The sequence below is a fragment of the Lepidochelys kempii genome, chromosome 13 (genome assembly GCF_965140265.1).
Source record: "Lepidochelys kempii isolate rLepKem1 chromosome 13, rLepKem1.hap2, whole genome shotgun sequence".
Lineage (NCBI taxonomy): Eukaryota > Metazoa > Chordata > Testudines > Cheloniidae > Lepidochelys > Lepidochelys kempii.
Window position 1 is genome coordinate 22,592,508 of NC_133268.1, and position 27,462 is coordinate 22,619,969.

Here is a 27,462-nt window from a genome sequence, read left to right on the forward strand (position 1 = left end):
ACTGGAACCCACCCTCTCCCCTTCCACATGCACTCTAACCTGCTTACTTTAATAAAAGCTTCATAAACATTAAGCATAGTGAGATGATCTCCCTCTTCCACAGCAAATTTTCTGTGTTTCCTGATCTGGAAACAAGAGTAGAAATGTATTTTTATACAGAAATTAGTTTTTTTCAAAGGTCGTTCCTGCTACCCTCAGTTCTTACTGTCTTGAGTATTTAGTGACCTTTAACTCTTATCATATAACAACTCTCCCCTAACTGATATGGATGTTTCACTATCCAACATACTATATTTTCAAGGCAGAGTTCTAAAACTGAAATTAAAACTCATTTACACAAAGGAAATGGGATTTACTTACTGTATGTAAGGTTAGGCTCAGCAGTATTTCTACCTCTGAGTTAACCATTTCATATTAAATAATTTTATCAGCCTGAAAATAAATTTACCTTTTTCTCTCAAAGAGAAGCTCAAAATGAACAAACTTCCTTTCCACGCTCCCCAAAACGAATACCAACTTATGATCCTAACATTTCCAAACATTTTCCTAACCCTCTGTAGTACAAGGCCTCCATCATTAGCAGAGGACTATCTGCAGGTTTCACTACCATACAGCTTCCCCTTTCTCCATTACCAAGCAGTATGGGCAAGGACAGAAACCCTCAGTTCCAATCTAGCACATCAGACTTTGCATGTCCCTAACGGATATTAATAACAGAGTTGGCAGACGCTCAAAGATGTGGAATAAGTGAAGAAAATTATGAGACTGAACTTACAGCCTGAGCCTTTTGGTTTGGAGGGAACATAAAGATGTTCTGAATCTGCATCATGGCAGCAATGCTCAAGATCTCCTGGGAGCAGCCAAAGTTTCCTGTAAAATAAGTGGTGAAAGAAAATACAGTTTCTTGCTTTCAAGATTATGAAACATAAATAATACCACAAAAAAGGAAGGAGGAATTTACTCTTAGATTTCCCAGAAGAAAGTATTTTACGGCAACGATGGGGGAAAAAAACCCTTACTTCATTGCAAAGGAGGACTTTGCTGATAAAAAGTCCCTTATTGTAACATATGATGGGGAGGTGGAGGGGGGACATTTAGGAATTTCTCAGCAGTGGATCACTCAGTCCCTGCAGCAGCAATCAGGTACATGCAATCAGCTCTGTCATCACATCTGCATGTTGTCATACACAGACCCTAGAATCAAGGACTGGCAAATGCCTGTTACTTTTTTGTCTGCACTTATACTAGAGTACAGAAATAAAGCATGTGTATGATTTTTTACATATTTAAGAGAGACCTTTGTTACAAAGTATGCTTGTCTGTACTGGACATACATTAAAAACAACTTTTCTTAAGAAGGTTTGTTCCTTCTTTTCCTTTAAAAGAGAACTTGGCAAATTATGGAGCTTGTGAAAGATATCAAAAAGCAGCTCTGCCTGCAGTACAGTGTGGGCAGATTAAGTCCAATGCACACCTTTGCTAATATACCCCATTCTCTGTATTTCAGTCCTAGGCCACTCTTGAGAACAACCCATGAACTGTAAAGAAATGTATGTTGGTTCTGTGATGAATGCATATTTTCACTGAAGACTGAATTGAAGATAAACTTATTTCACTGGTGGCCTTAGCAAGCACTTCAAACCAGGTAATCAGAAATAAGAAGTTAAAGCATTAACTCACTGCGCTGCAAAGACTCACACATGTTCTTAAAATTATCGTCATAACTAGTCCCATTAACTTCAATAGGATTACTCTCAGACAATAAAATTAAGCATGTGCATGAGTCTTTGTAGGATTTGGAGCCTCCTATTATACCACTGAGCCCTGCAGTTGGGAACTATTATTTATTGTTTATTACCTAAGAGGTAGCCTTGTGGAAGCTGAACAACTCTGTAAAAGATAAGGAGTACTTGTGGCACCTTAGAGACTAACAAATTTATTTGAGCATAAGCTTTCGTGAGCTTCAGCTCACTTCATTGGATGCATTCAGTGGAAAAACATAAATTTGTTAGTCTCTAAGGTGCCACAAGTACTCCTTTTCTTTTTGCAAATACAGACTAACACGGCTGCTACTCTGAAATCTGTAAAAGATGTTGTCCTGATCCAAAAATGCAACCAACTCCAAAGCATTTTTCTGCTGGCATGGGGACCAATTACTTTCAAACCCTGTAGGGTACATTGGTGCAATACTGCGTGTCAAGAATATAAATATGCCAAATTATTCTAGATAGACTAACTCTGAAGTTAAGATTACAGGTAGGCCAATGGGATGCACTGATGGTACCAAATGATTTCTTGACTTCTTAACTATGTATCACACCAAAATTGACTATAGGTTCTTTTAGATACATTGAGTATTATTGTCCCTGGGTAGACAGTATCTTATACTCAGCACAAGACTATTGATGGCACCTTGCCTTTTACCTACCTGATTCCAACAGCATCTTTGCAAACATAGGATTCAAAGGGAACTCTGCTATTCTCATACCAAGAGGTTCTGTTAGGCGACAATGTTTATCCAGACCTGCAAGAATACTCCGAAGTATTTAGAAAGCAGACCAAAATAGCATAGAAAATTATCTTAATCTTTGTGCCATCAGCTAATATGTAGCAGAAACTCACAGAAAAGCTTGTTGAGCTAGCAAGTATCCAACTGGGAAATCAAGAGCTCTTATAAATACCCATTAACTTTCCCATGAGTCCTCAGTACTCTTTAGCAAACACTATATTTACATAAACACTGGCTTCTTGCCAGACACACAAGCCACTCGATCCGCGACCAAGTTCTACTGGCACCTCCAGTCATTCAAGAAATATGTAACCACCAAGGTCAATGCAGCAATACCATGGTCACAGAGATACATTCTGTAATGCATTTTGTATACACCATTTGGAAACCATTTAACTCTGCAAAGTAAGTTTTGTAGGAAAACTTCCACCTACCCTTCTGGAATTTTCTTCCAAGTTATTAGAAAAAAGGAGCATTGATAAGAGACAAAAAGATTGGGAATGGCTAGCGTGACACTCTGTACCTCGTGAGAACACCCTACACCCCCATGTTCATCTTTATAAAATGATTGTGTGGTATCCAATGCAAAGTTTGTCATGTTGGGTGTCTTCGGAAGGCTCATAATGCACGGAACATGGTTGTTATAGCAATATTATAGTAATTGTTACAGTAACATTATAGTAAAGTTATACGTTATAATTTCATGTATATAGTTATGAGGCTGAAAACGTATCCTCGTGGCTTAAAGCAAGCCCATGCAAAAACTCTCTAAGAACAGAGAGTCAGTTCACACCTCGTCAATGGAACAAACCCAGCTCAGCTTCACAGGAACAATGGACCCTGACTTAGGCAGCAACAAAAGAATCTGTAAGACCCTCGAGGGAGTCATCCCCTTCCTTTGGGCAGTTTGGGACTACGATGAGGTAATGCTCACCTGAATCTGAAGGGGCGGGGGAGGCAAAGTCAATAGGAAAGAAAGGACATGATAAAAGGGAGACACATTTGCCATGCTCTCTCTCTCTTCCACCTACATCTACAGACACCACCACCACCAAGTGACTGAAACGCTGATCAAAGGGGAGAGCCTGACTGAAAAGTAACCAGCCAGCCTGTGGTGAGAAGCATCTACATTTTTAAGGACATTGAAAGTGTTAAGATCAGCTTAGAATGAGTTTTGCTTTTATTTCATTTAACCAAATATGACTTGTTAAGCTTTAACTTATAATCACTTAAAATCTATCTTTATAGTTAATAAATCTGTTTGTTTATTCTACCTGAAGCAGTACATTTGGTTTGAAGTGACCCCCTTTGGGATAACGAGCCTGGTACATATCAATTTCTTTGTAAAATTGACGAACTTATATAAGTTTGCAGCATCCAGCGGGCATTACTGAACACTGCAAGACTGAGGTTCCTAGGGTTGCATCTGGGACCGGAGATATTGGCTAGTGTCATTCGCTTGCAAGTAGCTGGGAGCAGCCTACATGCCAGAGGTTGTGCATGAACAGCCCAGGAGTGGGGGTTCTCACAGCAGAGTAGGGTAAGGCTGGCTCCCAGAGTCAAGGACTGGAGTGGCCTAGCCGATCACTGGTCCAGACAACACCAGAGCGGAATGTCACAGCTAGCAGATACAGAACAAGTCTCTGGGGTGATTTTTCTGAGTCATATCTACTTGGCTCATTGACAAAAATAATGTAATACCATCAGCATTACAGCACCTATTCCAGCTACGGGAAAGTTAGCTGCAATCTGTTCTGCCTCATGCATCAGTAGCTAAATAAGCAGCTACATTCTAGTTCAAGAATAGTAGTTGTTGGTGATGATGCACAGAACAGAAGGATGATTTTCAAATTATTATTATTATTGAGCACAGAGTTATGTTATTTTACAAAAAGAAAAGACTTGCAGCTTACAGTCTAAGTACTCTCTTCCTCAAGGGTTGGCAAACTTTTTGGCCCGAGGGCCACATCGGGGTGTGAAACTATATGGAGGGCCAGGTAGGGAAGGCTGTTCCGCCCCAAACAGCCTGGCCCCTGCCCCCTACCACTTCCTGCCCCCTGACTGCCTTCCTCAGAACCCCCCACTCATCCAACCCCCCCCCACTCCTTGTCCCCTGACTGCCCCCCTCCCAGGAGCCCCGCCCCTAACCGCCCCCCCGGGACCCTACCCCCTATCTAATCCCCCCTGTTCCCTGTCCCCCCCCAGAACCTCTGCCCTATCCAACTGCCCCCTGCTCCCTGTCCCTGACTGCCCCCCAAGAGCCCCTGCCCCATATCCAACCCCCCGATCCCAGCCCCCTTACCATGCCCCTCAGAGCAGCCTGTCTGGAGCCGTGCCGCCCGGCTGGAGCCAGACACGCTGCCGCACTGTCCTGTATGAGCGCGCAGCCCTGCCGCCCAGAGCGCTGCCTGGGTGGCGGCGTGGCTTCGGGGGAGGGAAGGACAGCAGGGAAGGGGCCAGGGGCCAGCCCCCCGGGCCAGGAGCTCAGGGGCTGGGCCGGATGTGGCCCACGGGCCATAGTTTGCCCACCTCTGCTCTATCTGAAGAGCTAAACTTCATTCTCTACCCTAAGAACCAGTTACTTAGATTGTGACTCTTTGGGGCAGGGACCATTATTTGTTTGGTATTTGTACCATGCCTAGCACCATGAGGTCCTGATCCATGAATGGGCTTCTTGATGCTCCCGCAGTAAAAATAGTAATAAAAAATGTGGTGCAGATATACATCAGTTTACTCACATAACAAAGGGATTTAATCCCTACTGTAACTGCAGACACCAACACAACTTTAACTTTGTAGTTACTGCCTCCACAATAAAATAAAAAAAAGCCTTGGATATCTGAGAGTAACAGTTTCAATCTGAACAAAACACAACCCACTCCAAGCCAAATGGCAGCGTGAGCAGCATTTCTTGCACTTCTATAAAACATATGGGAAACCAGTGGAGAACATCTCTGCACCTTTCTGTGATTCTGTCTAAGGGTGCAGGATTTTTGGCAGAACATCAAAGAGCGAATAAGGAATCTTATCTACCTCTCCCTCTCAGTCTCAGTCCTCCCTAAGGTGGTTTTGCTGTGTATCTACCCTTGCATTACACTTCTGAGCCAATGGTTCCCAGCTCAAAAGGGTTGCCAACAATCACAAAAGTACTTACAGCTCTAATACTGTATGTTACAGCATGGCATCTATGAGTCCAAGGAAAAAAACAAACACAAGCCTCTTGGAGCCGCAAAAGCCTGCACAATGTATTTCAAATTTACTGCCCGCTTCCCAGTGTTTCAACTGGGAAGCACATAGTCTTTGTTTTGGATACTTCTGAAATGAGCACAGGTCTGTTTTTGTTTTGGTTTGTTTTAGTCCCTAGGTTTCTTGTCAAAAGTTCTTAATGCTAGTGTGAAGGTGGCATCGTTTTATTGGGAAAGATTTCTGTTACTGCTATAGCATGCAACACAAAATGAAAGACATATCCACTGTACCAATTAAGAACTTCAGTACCAAGCAATTTATCCACGTGAACAAATGTCGATTTAAGTGCCTAACTTTAGGTACTGATCAACTTAGCATCCTCAACCTAGTTCCTAATAAGCACTTCATAATATTGTAAAATCAGGCACACAACTCCCACTGCGAGCCAGACCAGTGGTCTGTCTAGCCCAATCAGATGCTTCAGAGGCAAGTGCAAGAAACTATGCAGTAGACAATAATGGAATAGTATTTCCTTCCTAAATCACAGCAGTTAAAGACTGGCTTACGCTCGGTGCATGAGAGTTTATAGCCTTTCTAAAATTCCTGGGGTATTCTTGTTTGGAAAAGGAATAGAAGATACTTACAAGTCAAGACTGAGGTACATTGACAAAGTCGTGGACTGAGACCACAATAGCATCTGGTACAAACAGTAGTCTTGAAAATAAAGATCTGGTTAACATTCAAGTTAATATCCACTCACACATTAAAAAACCGACTTTGTAAAACACACTTGGATTTGCATTTGTTCTCTAGTAACATACTATAAATACAATGAAAATGTAGCATGCTCACCTCCTAAAGCATACAGCAGCTCTAATGCTTGCACCATAGACTGCGCAGGGGGTGGCTGTGAAGAAAAAACAAACTTTTTTTAAGCTGTCACTCATATGGGAATGTGTGAAGTTTCTTAGTGAGAATTTTTAAGTCCGCCCTTCTTCAAGGAGTATTCCTGCCTCAAAGCGATCAATTCTAGCCCTCTATATTCCTTCTTTCCTAGATGTAGTATTCCCGCCCAGCCTGCTCCTCCAGAATGGTGGAAGATGTCTCACAGCATCACCTGATGGCCTCAACTGATCAGCCTGGCTCAATAGACCCACAACTCAAAACCCGCTCCAGGTTCCTGCATCCCCACTATGATGCTCTCAAGATCCTGTGACCACATGGAATAAGTCCAAGCTAAAAACACAAACTTGGATTGTCAAACATAATGATACTGTTACAGTGTCAGACCGATTGCTTCCTGAATTCTCTCTATTTAAATACTATTGTATTGGGTTTATCAATGCAGATGTAACTGGAAACATTACAAGGAGAAAAGGAGTACTTGTGGCACCTTAGAGACTAACCAATTTATTTGAGCATAAGCTTTCGTGAGCTACAGCTCACTTCATCGGATGCATACTGTGGAAAGCATAGAAGATCTTTTTATACACAGAAAGCATGAAAAAAATGGGCGTTTACCACTACAAAAGTAACTTTTGTAACTTTTCTCTCCCCCCACCCCACTCTCCTGCTGGTAATAGCTTATCTAAAGTGATCACTCTCCTTACAATGTGTATGATCATCAAGGTGGGCCACTTCCAGCACAAATCCAGGGTTTAACAAGAACGTCGGGGGGGGGGAGGGGGGAAGACAAGATCTGGTAAACAAAGTCTAATGATTGCTACTTGCCATTAGTTAATAAAAATTAAAGTAAGTGCAGAGGCTTGATACTGTTGATTTATCTTTTTCTCCACTTCACGGAAAGGCCTCCACAATTCTACTTTTTAAAAATTGAGGGCTTTCACCTTCGAAGTTGTTCAAAGTCATTCTTGCTCATTCTTTGTTCTCAAATACAAACTGTACAACAGTCTAAAAATAGTAAAAAGAAAAGGAGGACTTGTGGCACCTTAGAGACTAACCAGTTTCCACGATATGCATCTGAAGAAGTGAGCTGTAGCTCACGAAAGCTTATGCTCTAATAAATTGGTTAGTCTCTAAGGTGCCACAAGTCCTCCTTTTCTTTTTGCGAATACAGACTAACACAGCTGTTACTCTGAAACCTCTAAAAATAGTGGCATTTCAGTAGTGCTGGCAGAATCATGGAAACCTGATACTCCTCCATAACACAGCATGAGGTCATCAATTGCTTCTTCCAAAGTAACAGAGTATTGGTTAGCAAACAATGACCCCTGAGCCTCAGATGGTCTGTACAGCACTTGCCGATGGTCCACAGAGAGCAGATAGGTCACATAATATGGGATCTTTGTCTTGGTTTCCAGGTGCATCTACAGGCATCCAGGATCTTTATTGCAAAGAAGAGCCTGGATATCTGTAGAATCAACAAGAAACAAGGAAGACACAACCAAGCACGTAAGCGACTACTGTAGCTGCCACAGAAACGTTACTTGATTTCTGTTATGCGGTCCACACTATGAAGAAGTTTGACAACCCTTGTAATACAGAATTTCAAACAGGAATCCAGGACTTACAGACAGGAAGGGGAACCTGAGCACATTGTCTATCCCCAAAGCTTTCAGCTGCAAGATAACGGGGGCCAGGTTACTGCGCTGCATCTCAGGTACAGTAGATTGCGGCAACTTCTCAAAGTCTTCCTCTGTGGGGGAAGAAGTCAAAGCTCCTTGTGATGATGTTACAGATTCAAACACTCATAAGATTGAGCCAATATCCTCTCATTGTCTCCAGTTTAGCATTGTTAATGGGAGTGTAGATACTACTGAGGTGCTAACTGCACCAAAAGTGACTGGAAGTCAAACAAACATATACCTCTGACCACACCATTTATGCGATTTGAATCCCGAGTAGGTAAAATGATTATTAAATATAAAAATAAAACTATTTAAATAGGGACTGTCAGGGTTGATAGGCTCCACATTTGACATACTTCTTAATTAACTTTGTAATGACTTTATACACATTTTCAAAACAAAATATTTAAACTTTTTTTCTTAACAGATCAGTGTTTCTAAGCAGTCAGACAACAACAAACAAGTGTGTACACAGTCTGAAAGCAAACATTTTTATTAAATGGAAAAAAGCATGCAAAGGCTTTTTACAAAGAGGAAAATATTTGTTCACACTGGGAAGAATAACTCAGGGTCCTGTTATTAATACAAGGGCAATGAGTTTTTTAAAAGCATATACAGCATTACTATTGGGTTTTTGTATTTTAACCCCCACTTGCTATTTTACAGCCCCCTCTTTAAATTATTTTCCTTGTAAGGCCCAAATCAGGAAAAATATTTTGTATAAGGTCAACAAAAGCTGTATTTTACATTAGTCAGTTAACTTGCCATTCTAATGCTGTGACTTCATCAAACCTATAGCCCACACCTGGTATTGACCTCAACTAGCTACAGCAAGGTAAAAACTACTTGTGCCTTGTCTCCATTAGGATTTTACATCAAGTTCACTATTTTGATGTAAAAAACAAACCTTTTTTGCAGTGAAGACTTAGCTAAAACTATCAGAATTAAACTAGCTCTCCCAGCTCACAAAGTAATTCATATGCAGTAAGAGCTTTACACATTTGTGCCAGCACTACTCCCTTAAAAAATCACTACAATGGCCATGATGTTTGAGCTATTTATGTAACATCCAAAAGAACTCTGGTAATAACTTGAAAGATTTGTAGTATATTTATGAGTGCAGAGTCCAGATATTGGCGCTTCCATGAAAAATGCTGGAACACTACACTGTATATTGACATGCAAATAAAGATCTTTGCTTCAGAATTCCTACTCAAGACTCCCACAAGTGGCTTTGACAGTAGAATAGTGCTTACTCCAGCCAGGTATGCAGCCATGTGGACATTTGTATCAACTCAGAGTTCAAAAGTAAACTACAATAATGTAATTTAGCATGGATATGAGTATAACCAACCCCACTGTACACTCAACCTTCAAAAGTCAAACAATGTGGGACAAATATATAAGAGGTAGAAAGTATTTGTTCAACATAAGAAAAAAGACAAAGCCTTTGCATGTGGCTAGAAAAAACACAAAAGGAGAACAAGTCATTTTGAAAAGTTGCTCTCCCCATTGAGCTTACTAAGTCACAGTATTGATAAAACACACTAAGAACTATGGTTTATTGATCTTGGATCCACAATATTGTTTTGATTGTCTCCCCAGTTAGTGCATTACATGCTGTTTCACATATGGAAGAAGTCATTAGTCAGATCTGGGATCACAGATGAGAAAGAGCTCTCAATATGGCTGTCCCCTGGAATCTGGGAACAGGTATCTGATTTTCAAAGGAATGAGGGCTACATTAGTGAAAAACATTCTACAGTTAACAAGACATACATTATAACAGTAGAGTGTTTTAAATCACAGACCAGCATAACCAGAGACCTAACACAGTGAAGTGTACAGACAACCTACTGGAAAGATGCCTTTTAACATGGTATTACATAAACCTTACTAGGATAATTAATCTTAACCGCACACAGAGCATGTGCCCCCTACTCTTACTCCCACACAGTGCTGGAACACTCTTGTTAAAACTAAGGCAATAGTAACCATGGTAGTACTCTGATTGCAAGGAGTGGGCTCATTATAAATACACAGAATAGACCAAGGTTTACATTTGTAGCTGATAGCCTAGAAATTTTAATGAAATTTTAAAGACACACTAGGCCTATTTAAATCTTAAAGCTTCAGGAAAACTAGAGGGAATCTGAAACATGCAAGCAGCTATTCTGTTTTATTGAAAAGCCTTCCCTCACAAAAGGAAATAGTCAAGAGCTAAGGTATTTAGACTGCAGATTTTTGAAGCTTACCAGTTGACTGGCTGAATCATTTATAAGAACTAATCTCACTACACCAGCCGCACTGAGCCTCACTCAACAAGCTAAGCATTTGTTTATGACAGCTAATGTTGCAAGAAGAATCACACGAGCAGGGAATTTTACCTTTAATTATTTGGACGATTTCCAGACATGCATCTTTGGTAGACACAGTATCTGAAAGAGCCTTTTCAAACATAATACAGAACAAAACATAATAAATAGGTAGAATGAGTTGGAGTAAATTCTCAGCATACAGCAGCCCAGAGATATCAACAAGAATGCACTGCTTAGTGGACTTTGTGGTCCAGACTTCGAGCAGCATCTTAGGTTTGCAATCACTGCTGGTCTCACGGCATGTCTCCCTATCAGCCTACTTTTGCATTTTATTAGAGGGCCTCAATTTCAGAGCCTCTGAAAGTGCAGCACAAATGGAGTACTATGTCTATAAATCTGTATGATATGCATGCATGGGTGGGTTTCTTTGCATACAAAGGGGTGTGCCTGCATATATTGTGGGGAAGATTTTCTGAAGCTGTTGGAAAATTTGACTGTAAAGTTTTAATTATTACATATTTGTTCCTTTGTGACTGTTCAACTTAATACAGTGTAACTTGATGAATTTGATTAACACCTACTAGCAGGAGGCCTCTGGTGGATGATTACCGTTCTGTCCACATGATGCGAAGACCATCAAGGTTAGTTAAGGAACTTTATACTAACATCACCCTGGTCTAATTGAGAGTGAGATGGAGATAGTACATTCTCGGTGAGAACTACAGAATTTGCTTCCTGCCTCTGTTCAACAAATCTGTTGACCTTCAGGTCATGCTGCAAGGTTTTTGCTGGTGAAGGTCTGGTGGGAAGCGTGAATTGGAAGTGAATTGGTGGGATGTGAAGAGACCTAATTTTGTCAGCTGTTGTAACTAAAATATTTGTACCGGTGTCCAGGATGAAGCACGAGCACACATCACAAGAGTAGAAAATGTAAAATAAACACCAAGATAATGTTTAATAATGACGATCAGTTCACCTATGTATTTGCCATATGCTACTGCTTTGCTTGATTACTGATTGAATGTGTTACTGACTTATACTTCCTGTTGAGAAATGCTGAATCACTTCCAGACAGGGGTCTGTGGCCCTTGGTCAGAGCCAGTGAAGACTGCATTGTTTAGAGACCTGGGTTAACAAATCCACGTGAGTAGTGAAGGGAAGTCCATAGTTCCTGCTGAAACACAGATTCCAATTCTTTACTTTGTGATCTAAGTTTGTGAATAGAAATTGGTAAGGCTCGCTGCAAGTCCCACAAAAGCAAGATCTCCTGTGCAACATATCACCTACCTGTGTAAAGTCTATAACATTTTCCAGAGCGGTTGCGGCCCGCACGGCCTGCTCTCTGATTAGCTGATGCCTTAGATACCGGGACAACCACAAGGCATTCGATTGCTGTTTTTGGATTATAGGCCCGAAGCTTCACAAAGCCACAGTCGATCACAAATGCAATCCCATTAATTGTGATGGATGTCTCAGCAATGTTGGTGGCCACTATCACCTAAACGTTTCAGAGAACAAAGTTATTTATTTTGTGACCTTCCACTCCTATTAGTGTTAAAACCCGCAGTCAGTGCAATAGGACTTTGATAGGAACAATTTGGAAATAACTCAGTTAAAGAAGTTACACGGAATGCACCTGAGAGCAAAAAGAGGTAATACATAGATGAAGCAGTTCACATTACACTAAAGAGACATTGACAACTTGAAATCTGTCAATGTTTATGATTTTAGAAGCATTTTCCTATTTAAACTGCTGTTCTCTCCCAACAAAAAAAATGGGGAAACTGCCAATACGAGGAAAATCATGAAACTGACTATATACAAAGTGCTCACAAATAACAAAAACTGAAAACTGAGAAAAAATGTTTCTCTCTAATTTCTGTCTGTTATAATCTCAGGTGTCACTTGTGACAACAACAAAAATGGGGATGGTTGATTTAAGCTGACAGTTTCCCTTTAAAGTTACACTTATCACCTTTGATGTAAAGAGCAGCAAAGTACAGAGAAGTTTAATTTTTAATTCATCTGAAACAGCAAAAATTAAATCCTCCTAGTTACTGACCAGTATCAGATCCATGAGCCACAGGGACAACTTTCCAATTGCTCATCTCCCTCCAACAGCGAGTCAATGATATAGCACTAGTTAAAGCCAAGCAAAGGCAAAAGCTAGGCTAGCTCACCCCAGGCAGTTCTGCCAATATATCTCAGTTCCAGACATAGGCCTCACCGAAACAGAAAATTGTTCCCAACTGCAAGGTAGCTCTGTGATGTGGAAAAGTGTCCATTACAGGCTAACAGGAGCCAAACAAGTGCAAAAAAGTTTTAATTAATTTATTCAGATCCAATTCTAGAGCATTATCCCAGTGTGCCACCAAGCCTCCTTTTATTACTGATACAGCGCCTCAGCTGTACAAATTGAAGGAAGAAATCCAATTGGAAAAGTAGGCAAGCACAGAATACTTTAAAAAAAGAGGATGAGAAGCTTGAAGTGACTGCCGAAACAGCAGGGGACTTCAGAATGGAGAAACTGATCAGGTGGATGGATGGGAAAGATTATTATAGCCTTCACGTTTTGGGAAGATTGAGAACCTGGAAGAAATAGAGGGAAGCCAGAAGAGTTTGCAGTAGCTGAACATGAAATGATTCCCTCTATACTGATAGTCTTCACTTGCCTTCTGAAAACTGACAGACAATGATAGCTGGTGCATAAAGACTGCCTAGAGCAAAATCAGAGATTGCCTCATTCTAATGATGGGTGGGCAGTACCTACACAATCTATAAAGAGCTATGGAATCCTTCTGGATGAGAGGCACTACAGCAGTACGACATATGGCAGCCTTACCTTTCTCACACTCTGTGAAACCCTCTCGAAGACTTTCATCTGCTCTGAGGAAGGCAGCCCCGCATACATGGGAAGAACACGAAGGTGTTTCTTCATCCCAGAGCGAGAGAGGACTCGAGCCTGTTCTATTAGCATAGAAACTATGGTCTCCACCTCCTCCTAGAACCATATCAAACCAGAAGACACCAACAGAGATTTAGCCTTAAGATTGCACAACTCACTCCCAGTTGCATAAGAAAAAGGTACACAGAGAAAGTTTGTCGCGAGTATCTTGTTACTAGATTGTGAAGAACTTCACATTGCAATCATCCCTCTTTTCTCTTTTGTGCTTTGATCAGGAGTGAAATAGTAACAATACTGACATCTGAACTGCCTGAGCTTCAGACTTTGCACCCAACTGATATTAATGGCATTTGACTCCTTTCAAAACTGTTGTTTCAGGCTGCCAGCAAACTGAGACAAAACACCACTGCATCAATTAGCTCCATTTTTCAAAACTTAATTTAGCAACAATAGGGGCTAGAGAATTTTTCTTTTAAAAAAAAGCTTGAAATCTGGAGCACAAGATGTCAGTCACTACAAATAGCACCAATTTGCCAGGCTTCCATGAGCCAGCCCAATTCAACCCCTAAAAGAAAAGCATGTAAACAAGCTAAAAAGAAATAAAATGAGATGTAAATATGTTACCCATAATGCTTTGCTTGTGCCCTTTATTTACATGGTCAGGAAAAGAAATTGCATTAAACAAGAAATTTGGCATGCAAGACAGCAACAGGCGTCCTTCACCTGCAACCTTTCCCGCTCCAAACACAGGATAGCTAAACCCAGTGGTGGGCAACCTGCGGGCCGAATGTAGCCCATCAGGGAAATCTGATTGTGGGCTGCGAGACATTTTGCTGACGTCGACCGTCCACAGGCATGGCCCCCTGCAGCTCCTAGTGGCCGCGGTTCACCATTCCCAGCCAATCGGAGCTGCGGGAAGCAGCGTGCCGCAGAGATGTGCCTGCAGACGATCGACATCAGCAAAATGTCCTGCGGCCCGCAATCAGATTACCTTGACGGGCTGCATGCGACCCACAGGCCACAGGTTGCCTACCACTGGCTAAACCACTTTTTTTATTATTGTGCATCACAGTACCGCCCAGAAGACCCACCTGAGATCAGGGCCTCCTTGGTGCTAAGCGCTATACAAACACATGAATAGGACTTGACCACACTTGAAAATTAATGTAGATTAAGGTAGGATATTAATTTAAAGTGCAATAGCTATTCCTGAATAATTTCATTTGTGGACACCTATTCTGCTATTCCTGAATAAATTTGTGTGTAGATAAACCCCTAGTGAGAGAAAGTCCCTGCCCCAAAGAGCTCATATCTGAAGCAGGAACACTAACTACACTAACAAGGTAGCAATAGTTACCGTGCAGTTGTTGGCTTTGCAGTCATGTTGCTCCATAGCACCCATATAGAGTAATAAAAAGCTTGTCAGAAGAGGATTAAAATCTATACAACAGCAGGAATTAAAAAGCAAGTTGGAAAATATTTCTTTATCTGAAGTACCAGCTAGGTTGAAATATTACTGGTCAAGTCATTTTAAAGATATTTAACTTAACTGACACAATCTTACAAACTTAAAACCTTAATAGTCATCACAGTTGGAATTTCTACTGATTAATGAGGATTTACTGCCATTTTAATAACTTGGTGAGTTAGACTAGTACATAAAAGTTTTGCATTGTTTATCTGGCTAGTGAGAATGAAAGTGCACAGTAACATCAAAGGACATAACTCACCATAGCACCAAGTGTTTGACTTTGAGAAATCTAATTTACTCTTCAGGTAGGATTTTCAGAAGGGCTCAGCGTTGGCCTAACTCTGCTCCATTCATTTCAGAAATCCCAGTGCCTTTAATGGAAGCAGAGTTACACCAAGGATGAGTGCTTTGAAATCTCCAGCATACATCAAAGTAGAGACTTTAAGCAAAAAAGAACAGCATCCCTTTTGTCTGTACCTGGCCAGTTAGAAATGCCAATATATCTCCGTCACTCTCTGACTGGTGAATTTTCATCACAGTTTCCACTGTTGATTTGACATAATCTGGAACAGGGCTGTGAGGGAGAAAAAAACAACCAAGACTTAAATACATGCATCAATACAATCTTCTCTCTTTAGTAAGAAAAGAACAAACTGTTAACTTTGCATAGACATTACAAATCAGTCACGGGTTCATTTAATTCATTATGTAACTCCATGAAATTAACCAGTCAACTCTTGGGCCTTCCTGAATCCCATATCCACCAAATCAGAAGCATCCCATTTGTTCCGTTCATACTATCATAAGCTTTTACAAAAATGAATGATGCTTTTTATAGTAAAAGTGTACATAAAAAAATCAATATTTTAAATATTTTGTTTCCTAACAAATGACAAGCGACTCACTCAGGTGAAATTATAGTGCAAATACTATGGGCTAAATTTTCAAACATGGGTGAAACTGTTTACTGCAAATGCACTCACAAAGGCTCCTAATTGCCCAAGCCTTGTATGCAAATTTTTTGAAAATCTGGCCATAAGCATTTCCATTTCCTAATATTCTACAGGCTTTATTTTATAGGACCTTTGTAAAATTTGGATATGCTCCCATTTACATGCAGGAAGAGTGACATTTTCCCATACTAAATGTGATAACATGTCAAGGCGTGTTTGTACAAATGTGAGTTAGCAGGTACTCAAAGACGGAGATGCATAAATTAGAAGGCTCATTTGAACATCTGATCCTAATGGACTGCTGCCTGAGTGACCCCACTGACATCAAGGGGCTGCCTTTTCTGCCCCAGAGGTGTGTAACTCACCTGTAAAATTTACAAAAAGAAAAGGAGTACTTGTGGCACCTTAGAGACTAACCAATTTATTTGAGGATAAGCTTTCGTGAGCTACAGCTCACTTCATCGGATGCATACTGTGGAAACTGCAGAAGACATTATATACACAGAGACCATGAAACAATACCTCCTCCCACCCACTCTCCTGCTGGTAATAGCTTATCTAAAGTGATCACTCTCCTTACAATGTGTATGATCATCAAGGTGGGCCATTTCCAGCACAAATCCAGGTTTTCTCACCCTCCGCCCCCCCCCCACACAAACTCACTCTCCTGCTCACAAAAGCTTATCCTCAAATAAATTGGTTAGTCTCTAAGGTGCCACAAGTACTCCTTTTCTTTTTGCGAATACAGACTAACACAGCTGTTACTCTGAAACCTGTAAAATTTAGACATTATTAAGAAAAGACTTCTTTGAAAGAGGCTACACACATTTCTTTCAAAGCAAACCAAGGGAAAACCAAAAATCCAGACCCACCAATTTGTCTGTAACCTAGACTGTCTCATCATGGTAGCCAGCCCACATTGTGCCCAAGGTGGGGGATGGCCATTAGTTGAATGGGAGATCTTTAGATAAAACCCAAATGCAGCACAAGTGGTGATGATACTTAGAAGGTGCAGTGGTTCATCCCCATCATGGTGCATGAAAACACTGTTACCTAGATTTGAGTGGCTATTCCTTTACTTCTTAAATGTTCTTCTCCTTGCAGTTCATTATTATTACTGTTTGATTTTAAGCATCCCCCAATAGCATCTGGAGCAAACAGCATCGGGGTGTCACTAATATGTGACAATGTACCAATCACACCCACATTTCTTTGCTCAGCAAGAATGTAAACTGAGCACTGTATACGTGTGGGGTAAAAGAGCAAACTGCTGCCATCAGACCTGTCCATCCCATTCTGTGGAGGAGAGAGAGCATGAAGCTTCTGCCAGGTTTGCCCATATCCCTTCTGTGGTGGGAGGGGAGGTAAATAATGAAATACCACTGGGCTTGCAACCTCAAGGGGAGCAAAAGCATGAAGTTGCTACTGAGTCCCTGCAGCACTTGTCTGAAATCCACTCCAGCAGAGAAGGGAACAGGGGAGGGTTCCTGAAGCCCTTCTCCACTGAAGTCTGCTTCTGATGCTCACAAAATAGGAGAAAGACGCATTCAACTGCCAAACAATTTCAGTTCTACAACCTTAATGTGTTAGCATCAAAACCATGTAGGAATATTTTGAAAGCATGACTGAAGTCCCCTTAATAACTCAGTTCCCCCAGAGAACTCCCCAGACATTAACTAGGTAATCTGAAGTCATAGGTGCACATTCCTCTAGTCACGACTTACAAGGATTAAACAGGAACAGACCTCTGTATGTAAAAAATGTCCACCGGAAATGTTCTCCCTTCCACAGTAAGGATCATGCTGGTATCCTTACTAGGGTCGTTGGTCTCATTTTGATTGAAGAAATCTCTAAATTTCTTGATAAAGCAAATACAAAAAATTCTGTTTGAAGTCAGTTTTTGAAAGAACTGAGGCAGACCCCAGAGATACTGAAGAATGTCAAGTTAACGTCACTTGCATCTTTCCAAATCTGACAATTTGTTATTTTAATAAAGTTGAAGTCCTTGTTTTTAAAAAATTAAGGCTGGGGTTTTGGTGCCCCAATCCTATTTACTCTCAGTGGGAGTTGGGTATTTAAATCCCTTGAGACCCTTTGGAAATCCCTGCCTATAACTCTTTTGTGTAGTTATTACGTGAACACTTTTGTACACCTACAGCTGAACTAACAATTTACACATTCAGTCACAGTAATCAAGCACATGCAGACCATGGAGCTCTCTTTTTAAAAAACAGAGTTAAAGAGTTTCAGAAAGGAACTGATTTATTAAAACATGTTAATTATTAATGGATTAATTTAATACATTAAATTTCTTATATATGTGTTATCAACAAAACATTAAGAACATAAGGGATTCTGTAATTACTGCAGTTAACTACATCTCAACGTTTCAAAATATATCCATTTAGTAACGAATATACTGTATATAAATATAACATATATACTTAGATATAACAAACATATACATAACATTTAGTCACATAAATATATGGCTAATATGTCTATCTCAACTACGAAATATTTGAAATTCAACACTTTTTTTGATAGTATACAACTCCTCAAAGATTTAATGGAGTATTGTAATGATATCTCTTACTTTTACAAAATATATTACAATATACATGTAGAATATTACCAAGTATGACACATTATTGGCACTAACTTAATTTTAAATGCTAAATGAACAATATATTTTTTTTTGATGCATTAGTCTTGCTTTGTGTTTATTTGCTAATTAACTAAATTCTATAATTCTCAATGGACTGTTAGATCAATAGTGAGAATTAGCAAGGTTCTACTGCAGTAGACCATTTAATAATCTTACATTTTTAATAATCAATTATTGTGTCAATTTGTCATCACCAATATAGGTCTTAAGTCATTTGGTTTTATTAGACAGGAAGCAAGATAGATTAAGCAGAAGGAACATCTTCTTTAAATAAAAACAGCCATTTAGGAAAGAAATAGCCACAAATACATGACAGAAACTGATTCATATTAAAATAACCCTCCAAAAAATGAGCTTACATAATGAACAAAACTGCAAAGAAATAGAAACACAGCAATTTCACTACTTGTAGGTTCTTTTTGCCCATCACCACCATTCAGACAATCCTCCAAGTAAGCAGACCATGCAGGACAAGATGTCTTTATTGCTAGAAGTGAAACTTCCACTTGAGATCATTTAATTTTTAAACCAAACTCGTAAACTGTACCTCTGCATCCAGTGTGGCTGATGCTACAATCACTCGAAGTTCCCCTCGTTTCTTCTGAATCTAAGACAGACAGTAAGAAGTTAATGGATAAAAGCCACTCATCCAGGAATGATTAACAGACATGAGATGTCCTACAACATCCTGACCATCATTAACTCTTAGTTAAAAATACTTAACAAGCCACAAGACAATTGAATGAGTTAAAGCTCAGCCAGCAAGGACTGTGCAAGACTCTTTTTTCAACCACTAGGATAGGCTAACTAGTGCCTGTTCCAGAATGATCTCGGTAATCCTATTCCTCATGCCAGAGAAATCAGGCGAAAGTATCTCCAAGGATACCAATCACTTCATACCAGATCGCTCACAGGGAAGCACTATCAGCTGCCATAGAAATAGACTTACTTTACGCCCATGTGGGAGAAAAGAAAAGAGGAGTTGTGCTGTGGAGGCAACAGGGTGGAACTTGAGCGCCAGTGAGGGAAGGCAGAAGGCTGTGTATAAAGAAAGGGTTTAGCCCAATAGATGCATTATAAACCTTTGCTCATGAAACTTTTCCCAATAGGGCCACCAAGCCATGCATCAGGATTAAAGGATGAATGGTAAAAATCAAAACAAAAAACTAAGAAGGGAAGCTAGTGAGGAATAACCTTTTTCAATAAACCGATGGCAATGTCTGTATACAGGGTCCTTTCATGGGCTTCATCCAGCATGAGGACACTGTTAATCAAAGCAGAAAAACAAGGTTTCAATAATCAGATCTGATTGACTTTGGAACCAAGACATCCTGTCTCAAAATCCCTACACTTTCAGAGAAGTGCCTGGAATTTTAGGCACATCACTCATTAAAGTCAATGTATATTTGTAACTAAAGTCCTCTCAAAAACAGAGGGAATGCAGCAAATTACCAGTGATAAACACTTTCATTTGCTAACCATAACACCGGGCATTACAAGTAAGGATAGGCAAGCTTATTTTACCTAATTTTAAACCTTCTTGAATATCATGGGTTTGAAAGTTTACTCAGATGTTACTGTTCACATTCTGCTTAAGTGAGACTGTGGAGAGAAGAGGAGCAGAGAGAGAAAAAACAATCCTGTGAATGTGTGTGGGGAGGGAGAATAAAGATTGAAACATGGAATGAAGTGGGGAGGGAAAAGAAACAGGAGGGGGAAAATAGTACACATGCTGTATATTAAGCATCGTCAATGCCACCTAGTTTTTTGAAGAGGTGCAAGAGGGAATTTCTTCTATCTTAATACACAATACAGACTTTCCCGGAGCTAGGCATTTTGTTTATTTTTTAGTGATAATCCTGAGGGGAAACGTGGGTTTAAATTAGCAGACTAAATGGTTTGCAAACTAATTTAGCAAATCCAAACAAGAGCGAGAAGTTAACGGAACTGCAAACTCCATGAGATTCTTTTATCCCTACTAACAAAGCCATTGCATCCAAAGATGCTTCTCAACATTATCAATATTTATTTTTTCATAAGGGACGTGGACTGCTGCTTTTCCTTTTTTGATTTTGTTTTTTGTTTGCACCATCTTCTCAGTAGCTCAGTTTATGCAGTGAAAGTGCAGTTCTGCTCTGAAAAGTCACTATATTAAAAACTACAGCTCTTTAGTTAACCAGCCAAAACAAGTTTTTACTCTTGTTGACCCTGCAGAGCCACCACAGCTATAAAAGCATGAGATGTATTCTATTCTGGTTTGTGGATAATAAAGATTAATTTAAATTTCGGTTGCAAATTATTGTTACTGATGCACGGGCTGCAACGAACCCAGCTTGACTTTCAAATTGTGTCTGCAGGGATGGCAGTAAGGGGAAAAAAATTATTTGAGCTGAAAGAAACTGAAAAAACCCCAAACCTATACTGAATTCTACCACTGCCTTCCTACCTATCCACAGAAACTTTTTCAAGCACACCCTCATTGTAAGGTAAATGTTTTCCCTTTCTACTATAAACCTCATTTTCCAGGGGGCTTATATCTTGACTCTGCTTAAACGTCTCTGGACTGAAACAAAATGCTCAAAATTGTACTTATGCCAAGTCTTTGTTTCATGCACTCCCCTGAACTTAGTGTAGCATATGTCACAGTACACAAACTTTCTCCCACAGCTGTGCTGCTGGTTCTTGACCTCTTGAAGCAGGCGCTAAGTGGAGCTGCGATGCATAGTGGTTCTGTGAGGCAGAGATTTAGATACGAGCGAGGGTGCATCTGTCCAATGGCTGCTTGTGACAGTAGTCAGAGGAGCGAAATGTTCAACTTTAAATGAACAAAAGCAAATCCTACACTAGGCTAGGAAACACTATGTTTTTTACTTGGTTACCTTAGAAACCTTCCATTGGTGGGGCACTGTTTGCATATAAATTATTTTCTATAATTCCCTAATAAGGCTGACATTGAAATGCCAAGGTCGGCTTCAGTCTTTGGGATGTTTATTAACTACCTTTTAGTCTGCGAAAATTCAGACATTTGCTATGGGTCTGCCAGTCATCAGCACGCATTGGTGAGGATCTGCTCCATGTAACATGTCTTTACCTGTATCTTGTTAATAGTGGGTCAGCCATCATCTCCCTCACCAGCATACCATCAGTCAGAAACTAAAATCAAACACCAAGAAAAATAAGTCATCTAGGGACAAGGAACAAGCTCAGCTTGGATACGATATTTATATTACCTGTTTGTATGAAACTAACAAGTATTTTGGATTACAAAATTCTATTTATATTGCCTTTGACTCATTTTCTATGTGCCTTTCACTCTACAGTGTCAGCTAGAGACGTGCTTCTAAATGCTAGTACTGAAAAATAATAAGAGTTACAAGTACGGGATTCTAAATCAATCCATGTATAAGCAGATTAAAAAATTAAATACAAATTTGTGTAAGAAATTCAATCAGTTAGTTCTTGTGCAAAAACATGGACTGACAGCACTAAAGACAGCAATTCCTCATTCTGGCCTGCCATCATGCCTCAACCTGCTTTAAAGAAGGCCACCTGTAGAGTGAAAAGGTTCTTCATTCTCTATGCCCATACAGTCATCAGCACCTCTAAGGAAACTGCTTAACAAGTGTCAGGTAGCTCAGAACAGAAAACGGATGATGTTTTGTGATATGGACATTTTCCTCTTATTTGCTAATGAAACCACCATCTTTTCACAAAAACCTCTGAGCAGCAAGCAGGTAACAATGATTTCTAGCTACTCAGGACTTAGAAACAAAACCTTTTCAGCTTACTCATGAGTTGGACATGGCCCTGAGCTAGATATGAACTGATGACTGAGGCGAAAGACTCCACATTTCTCCCGTTATCAATCCCATAAGCACCCAAGTACTAAAAAATATTTAAGAACTGTTTTGTAAATACACATCTTCCCATTGTTTTATATTGCTTTTTAAAATTACTTTGAATTATTCAAGCTTTTGACAATATTTCTAATAAAGATAAAGTATTAGATAAATCCTATTCACTGTTATTATTCCGTAGAAAATAAAGCAAACTCTCTTCTCCACGTAGCACAAATAATTGCAATATTTCCCAATGTGATAACAGGACAAAGCTGTGAGGGAGGGATACCAGAAAGCTACAGCTCACATGAAGTCACCTTCAGCTAGTTTGTTCATTCTCTCAATCTAATTTTATCTTTAAGGTGGCTAGGATAGCCTAGCTTCAATTCATTGCAGCCCTTCCTTTCCACTTTACACTAGCACTGGAGCAACATCGGATCATCTGATCACCTTGAAAAGTTCCTTTGGATTTAGAGTGGGGGCAGCTGGTATTAGCAGAAGAGAGCCTAATGTTCTATTCATTTTATTAAGATTTAAATAACCGTTTAAACATTTTAAGCAAATGCCCAAATAGCGTAGACTCAAGAACATTAAATAAGCTGACAATGAGCAAAAAAATACAAAATTAAGAATGAAAATTCAAGTTACAGCCCTAAAAAAAAAAAAAAAAAAAAAAAATTCTCCTTTCAACAAGCTAAGCCACCATCCCGGAAATTAGGATTATAATAAAGTGCTACACCACTTCCTTTATTAAAACTTTAAAAATATTGAAGGCAGTGTGACTAATGATTGGGACAGGGACCTGGGAGCCTGTTTCTCATTCTTCTACTGACCCACTGTATCACTCTGTGAAATTCACCATTCTGTGCCTCAGTTTCACCATACGCAAAATGGGTACAGTACTATCTATCCCACTCACTGGGTTTTACAAATCTTAATTAATGCTCACAAATGTGCTTTGAGAGCTTCGGCTAACCATTTCAGGATACTGGCACTCTGCTTAAATTTCACCTTAATTCTTGTAGCCTGTGGGTCCGTGCAGTCATCAAATCGAATACAATATCCAACTTCGTGACCCAGCACTGCGCCCCTTTCTTCAGCCACTCGGCCTGCAACCTAAGAGAAGAGAGGTCTTTCAATGCAACAGAGACGGTACAATGGAGATGGTTTACAACAGATTTCCTTTTCATATCCTTGTTTGGGAGTCGGGGGTGGCGGGTGGGTGGAGGGGGGGCGGTGAAAATAATGTTGTTTGCACTGATTCCACTGGACTCAAATTCTACTCTGTATAGCAATATGTCCTGAACTAACATTGTGTAGTTACTTTAAGAAAACATTAGGATTAATTAAATAAATAAAAAAAACCCAGGACATTTCAGTTTTTCCAAAATAAATTATTAGAACATCAGATGAAAAAAAACCAGGATATATGGTCACTTTACTTGTAGATAACAGTGAAACCAACAACAAACAGATCAGTTTCACTCTGCTTTTGCTTGAGAAAGCTATGGAGCTATCTTCTGTGATGGAGAACTCAAACGGAAAACATGGGAAAGAGACTGCCCCTCAAAACAGACAGAAAGCTGAGGGAAGGACAGAGTCACAAACGCACACAGCCGGCTGCCAAAGGTTGGAGGCAGAGGCTTCCTGAACCACCCTGCAGCAGAAAGGGCACATAAAAGATTCTATTAGATTATTTTAGTTTGAGTATGTCATAAACATACAACTAAGGGTATTATAAAATCCCTCCTTTACCTGTAAGGGGTTAAGAAGTTCAAATAACCTGGTTGGCACCTGACCAAAAGGACCAATAAGGAAAGAAGATACTTTTAAATCTGGGGTGGGGGAGGTTTTGTTTTGTGCTCTCTTTGTTGTGTTGTCTCGGGACAGAAAGAGGGACCAGGTAGGGAAAAAGCATCTCCTAAAATCCTACCTGAAATAAGCATCTAAGATTACAAAAAATGCAAGCAAAGCAAGGAAATGCGTTAGATTATCTTTTGTTTTAGCTTTTGAATTTTCTTGCAGAAACTTAACTACTCTGCCCTCAGGCAGAGAAAACCTCCAGCTGCTCTCAGTTTTTTTAAAAAAAGTGTCCTTTAAAAAAAAAATCCTCCCTGGTTTTCAAGCCTAAAAGTAAAAAAAAAAGAAGTCGTCCTTTTAATATCCTGATGTCTGTGCTTCTGGTTCAAAATGATCCCACCGCGCTGCCACCATGTCAGGGTTCCCTCCCCACTCTGAACTCTGGGGTACAGATGTGGGGACCTGCATGAAAGACTCCCTAAGTTTATTTCTACTAGCTTAGGTTAAAACTTCCCCCAGGCACAAATCCTTTCTTTGTCCTTGGATGGTATTGCTGCCACCACCAAGTGATTTAGACAAACATCCAGGGAAAAGGGCCACTTGGAGGTAAAAGAAGCACCTCTGTAAAATCAGATGGAAGGTAATTTTACAGGGTAATAAAAAGATTTTAAACACAGAGGATTCCCCTCTAGGCTCAACTTCAGAATTCCAAAAACAGGAATAAACCTCCCTCTTAGCATAGGGAAAATTCACAAGCTAAAACAAAAGATAATCCAACGCATTTCCTTGCTTTACTTACAATCTTTGTAATCTTAGATGCTTATTTCAGGTAGGGTTTTAGGAGAGGTTTTTTTCCTGCCTGGTCCCTCTCTCTGTCCTGAAAAAGCACAACAAAGAGAGCACAAAAAAACCCTCCCTCCTGTCCTCCCCAGATTTGAAAGTATCTTCTTTCCTTATTGGTCCTTTTGGTCAGGTGCCAACCAGGTTATTTGAGCTTCTTACCCCCTTACAGGTAAAGGAGGGATTTTATGCTACCCTTAGCTATATGTTTATAAAGAGTAATTTGACACTTCTAGTGGGAAGAACAGGGAAAGGGGAGTCAGAAATCTAGGGTTTGATTACCAGGCCTATGCATTTTGGTAACTGCACTGCTAATCAAAACACAATCTTTCTCTGGTAATTCTGAGATTACAGCTTTCACTATCAAATTCAAAATAAAGACACTAAAGAATGGAAGGAAACAACCTCCATTAACAAAAGAAAACATGCTTGAATATTTGAAACTGAATTTTTAAAGGTTATTTCAATAGACTGTGCATGAATCCATATAACATTATAACATTGGAAATATCAGCTTTAGCTGAATTTCCTATTGGGGTAAATGGAAAGATATCTGTAATTTATTGTTTGTGGCAACATTCATGGCTGCTCAACCAGCCTCTCTTTTCTCCACATGATCAACACTGGTAAATATGGACATGAGGTTTGTCAACATTTTTTTCATGTTTTCAGTCAATGTTCTGCAGTAATAATTATTATAAAAGTCTTCACACATTTAATGGGTATTTCCAATTTATACCATATTTATAACATGCCAATTTCAAAAAAATTCATGGCGGTTGCCAGCAATCTTGAGAGAGAGAGAGCGAGAGCGCGAGCACATGTGCACATGAGTGTGTTTATGTACGTAGGGAAGGTGGGAAGGTTCTGCTGTAAAACTACTATTTTAATCAATGGGTGATCTAAACTGGCCCAAAAATCAAGGGAAGGACTGGAGTGCTCATTTTTGATACCTCATCTTCTATTGATGAAGACTGAAGACATTCATGTAAGGTTCAAACTTAAAATGTCCCATCTTTCTTGCAATGTGCAGATATTTAGTAACAAACACGAGATGTGCAGTTTAAAACGGCATTTTTCAACATTTAAGGCTCAATCTTGAGGGTGTTTCACCCAGTGTAACTAAGAATAAAATTTCTGCCATAGTCTTTAGCAAGTTGCTTGGAGAAACCCTAACTGTTGTGTTTAATAAAGAAGATGGAAGACAGCTATGATGGCACAAGAAAATTAGCCTGCTACAAGAAGCAAAAATAAAGTTAATAGAAACTATCACAATTGTAAGTTGACTTAAGACCCATATTATGTCTTTGTGCAGACTTGAACCTTTCCTTTCATCAAGAGGAAAAAGAAAAGTTGACAGAATACCAGAGATTGATTTACACCAAAATAGACAAGAATATTACCCTCCTGCTCTGAATTCTCTTTCAGGCACAGAAATGTTAACAAAAATCCAATTTACTTATTTATACACTTTTTGCATTTCTCTCAGCTTGGACAATGAAAAAAAATCATTTCTACCCAATTCACACTCAGTTTCACCTGCAGGTCCTTAGCACTGTAATACTTGTATTTCAAACATTGCAAGGGAATGTTTAATTAAAAACCGCTTGCATTGGAATTTTATATAAACTCTCAATACATTTCTATTGGTCTTATGTTTTATAAAAGCTTTTAAAATAAAATCTTTAAATTAGAACTGAGGCACCTTTGTGCTATGTATTGTACACACACCTAGAAACAAACAATCCCTACCTAAGAGAACTTGCAGTCTAAGCTCCCTGTCTGAAAACTGAGAGTACGCAGGCAGACTGCTATGCCCTCACAGGTCCATACGGGCACAGCAGCCTGCTGCCCATTATCAATTGCAGGATCAGAAGCCAACAATACAAGTGACACAAAACGGAAGGCGAGATCTAAGCAAATATGTTTAGTATTATAATTAAATAAATCATCAATTATTCCTATCTGTCCCTCAACCGACCCAGCACTGACTGCTTTCTTATGACAATGTTGCTTTAAAAAAAAATAATAATCTGAGTATAGAATCTTCTACCCACCAGACAGATAGAGAACAGGCAGAAGTAATTCAAGCTAACCCACTATTGTTTTGCCAATATGACACAACTGGGAGGACCGCTAGCGGAAAGGGTAGCTCTGTCTTCATGGTCTTTCCAATACTGGCCTCTCTTCTGAGACTGTGTATCAACTAGTTTTGATGGCGGTTCTGTGATAGTGACACACAGTAACTGAACTGACTAAATATTTCTCATGTGTCACTGAATGACTATCAGACAGCAATGACTATGGAACACAGCCAACTTGGGCCAGTTTTGAACCAACAGCCTAGGGATGAAAGCTCAAATCTTGATTAATCAGATCCTATTC

General features: G+C 39.7%; 1 protein-coding gene across 3 annotated transcripts in view; it reads right to left on the bottom strand.

Moving 5' to 3' along the window:
• Positions 1 to 27,462, bottom strand: part of DHX35 (DEAH-box helicase 35) — a 48,810-nt gene that overhangs the window by 12,479 nt on the left and 8,869 nt on the right. For all 3 annotated transcript variants that reach the window (XM_073309744.1, XM_073309743.1, XM_073309742.1), the window contains 13 exons: positions 23,449 to 23,553; positions 21,690 to 21,751; positions 19,793 to 19,862; positions 19,146 to 19,205; positions 17,676 to 17,788; positions 15,455 to 15,551; positions 13,444 to 13,602; positions 11,889 to 12,099; positions 8,227 to 8,351; positions 6,548 to 6,602; positions 2,429 to 2,524; positions 776 to 870; positions 48 to 125 (listed from right to left, as the gene is read on the bottom strand). In XM_073309744.1, the coding sequence (XP_073165845.1) occupies positions 48 to 125; positions 776 to 870; positions 2,429 to 2,524; positions 6,548 to 6,602; positions 8,227 to 8,351; positions 11,889 to 12,099; positions 13,444 to 13,602; positions 15,455 to 15,551; positions 17,676 to 17,788; positions 19,146 to 19,205; positions 19,793 to 19,862; positions 21,690 to 21,751; positions 23,449 to 23,553 (1,326 nt within the window). The remainder of the gene's footprint in view (positions 1 to 47; positions 126 to 775; positions 871 to 2,428; positions 2,525 to 6,547; positions 6,603 to 8,226; positions 8,352 to 11,888; positions 12,100 to 13,443; positions 13,603 to 15,454; positions 15,552 to 17,675; positions 17,789 to 19,145; positions 19,206 to 19,792; positions 19,863 to 21,689; positions 21,752 to 23,448; positions 23,554 to 27,462) is intronic.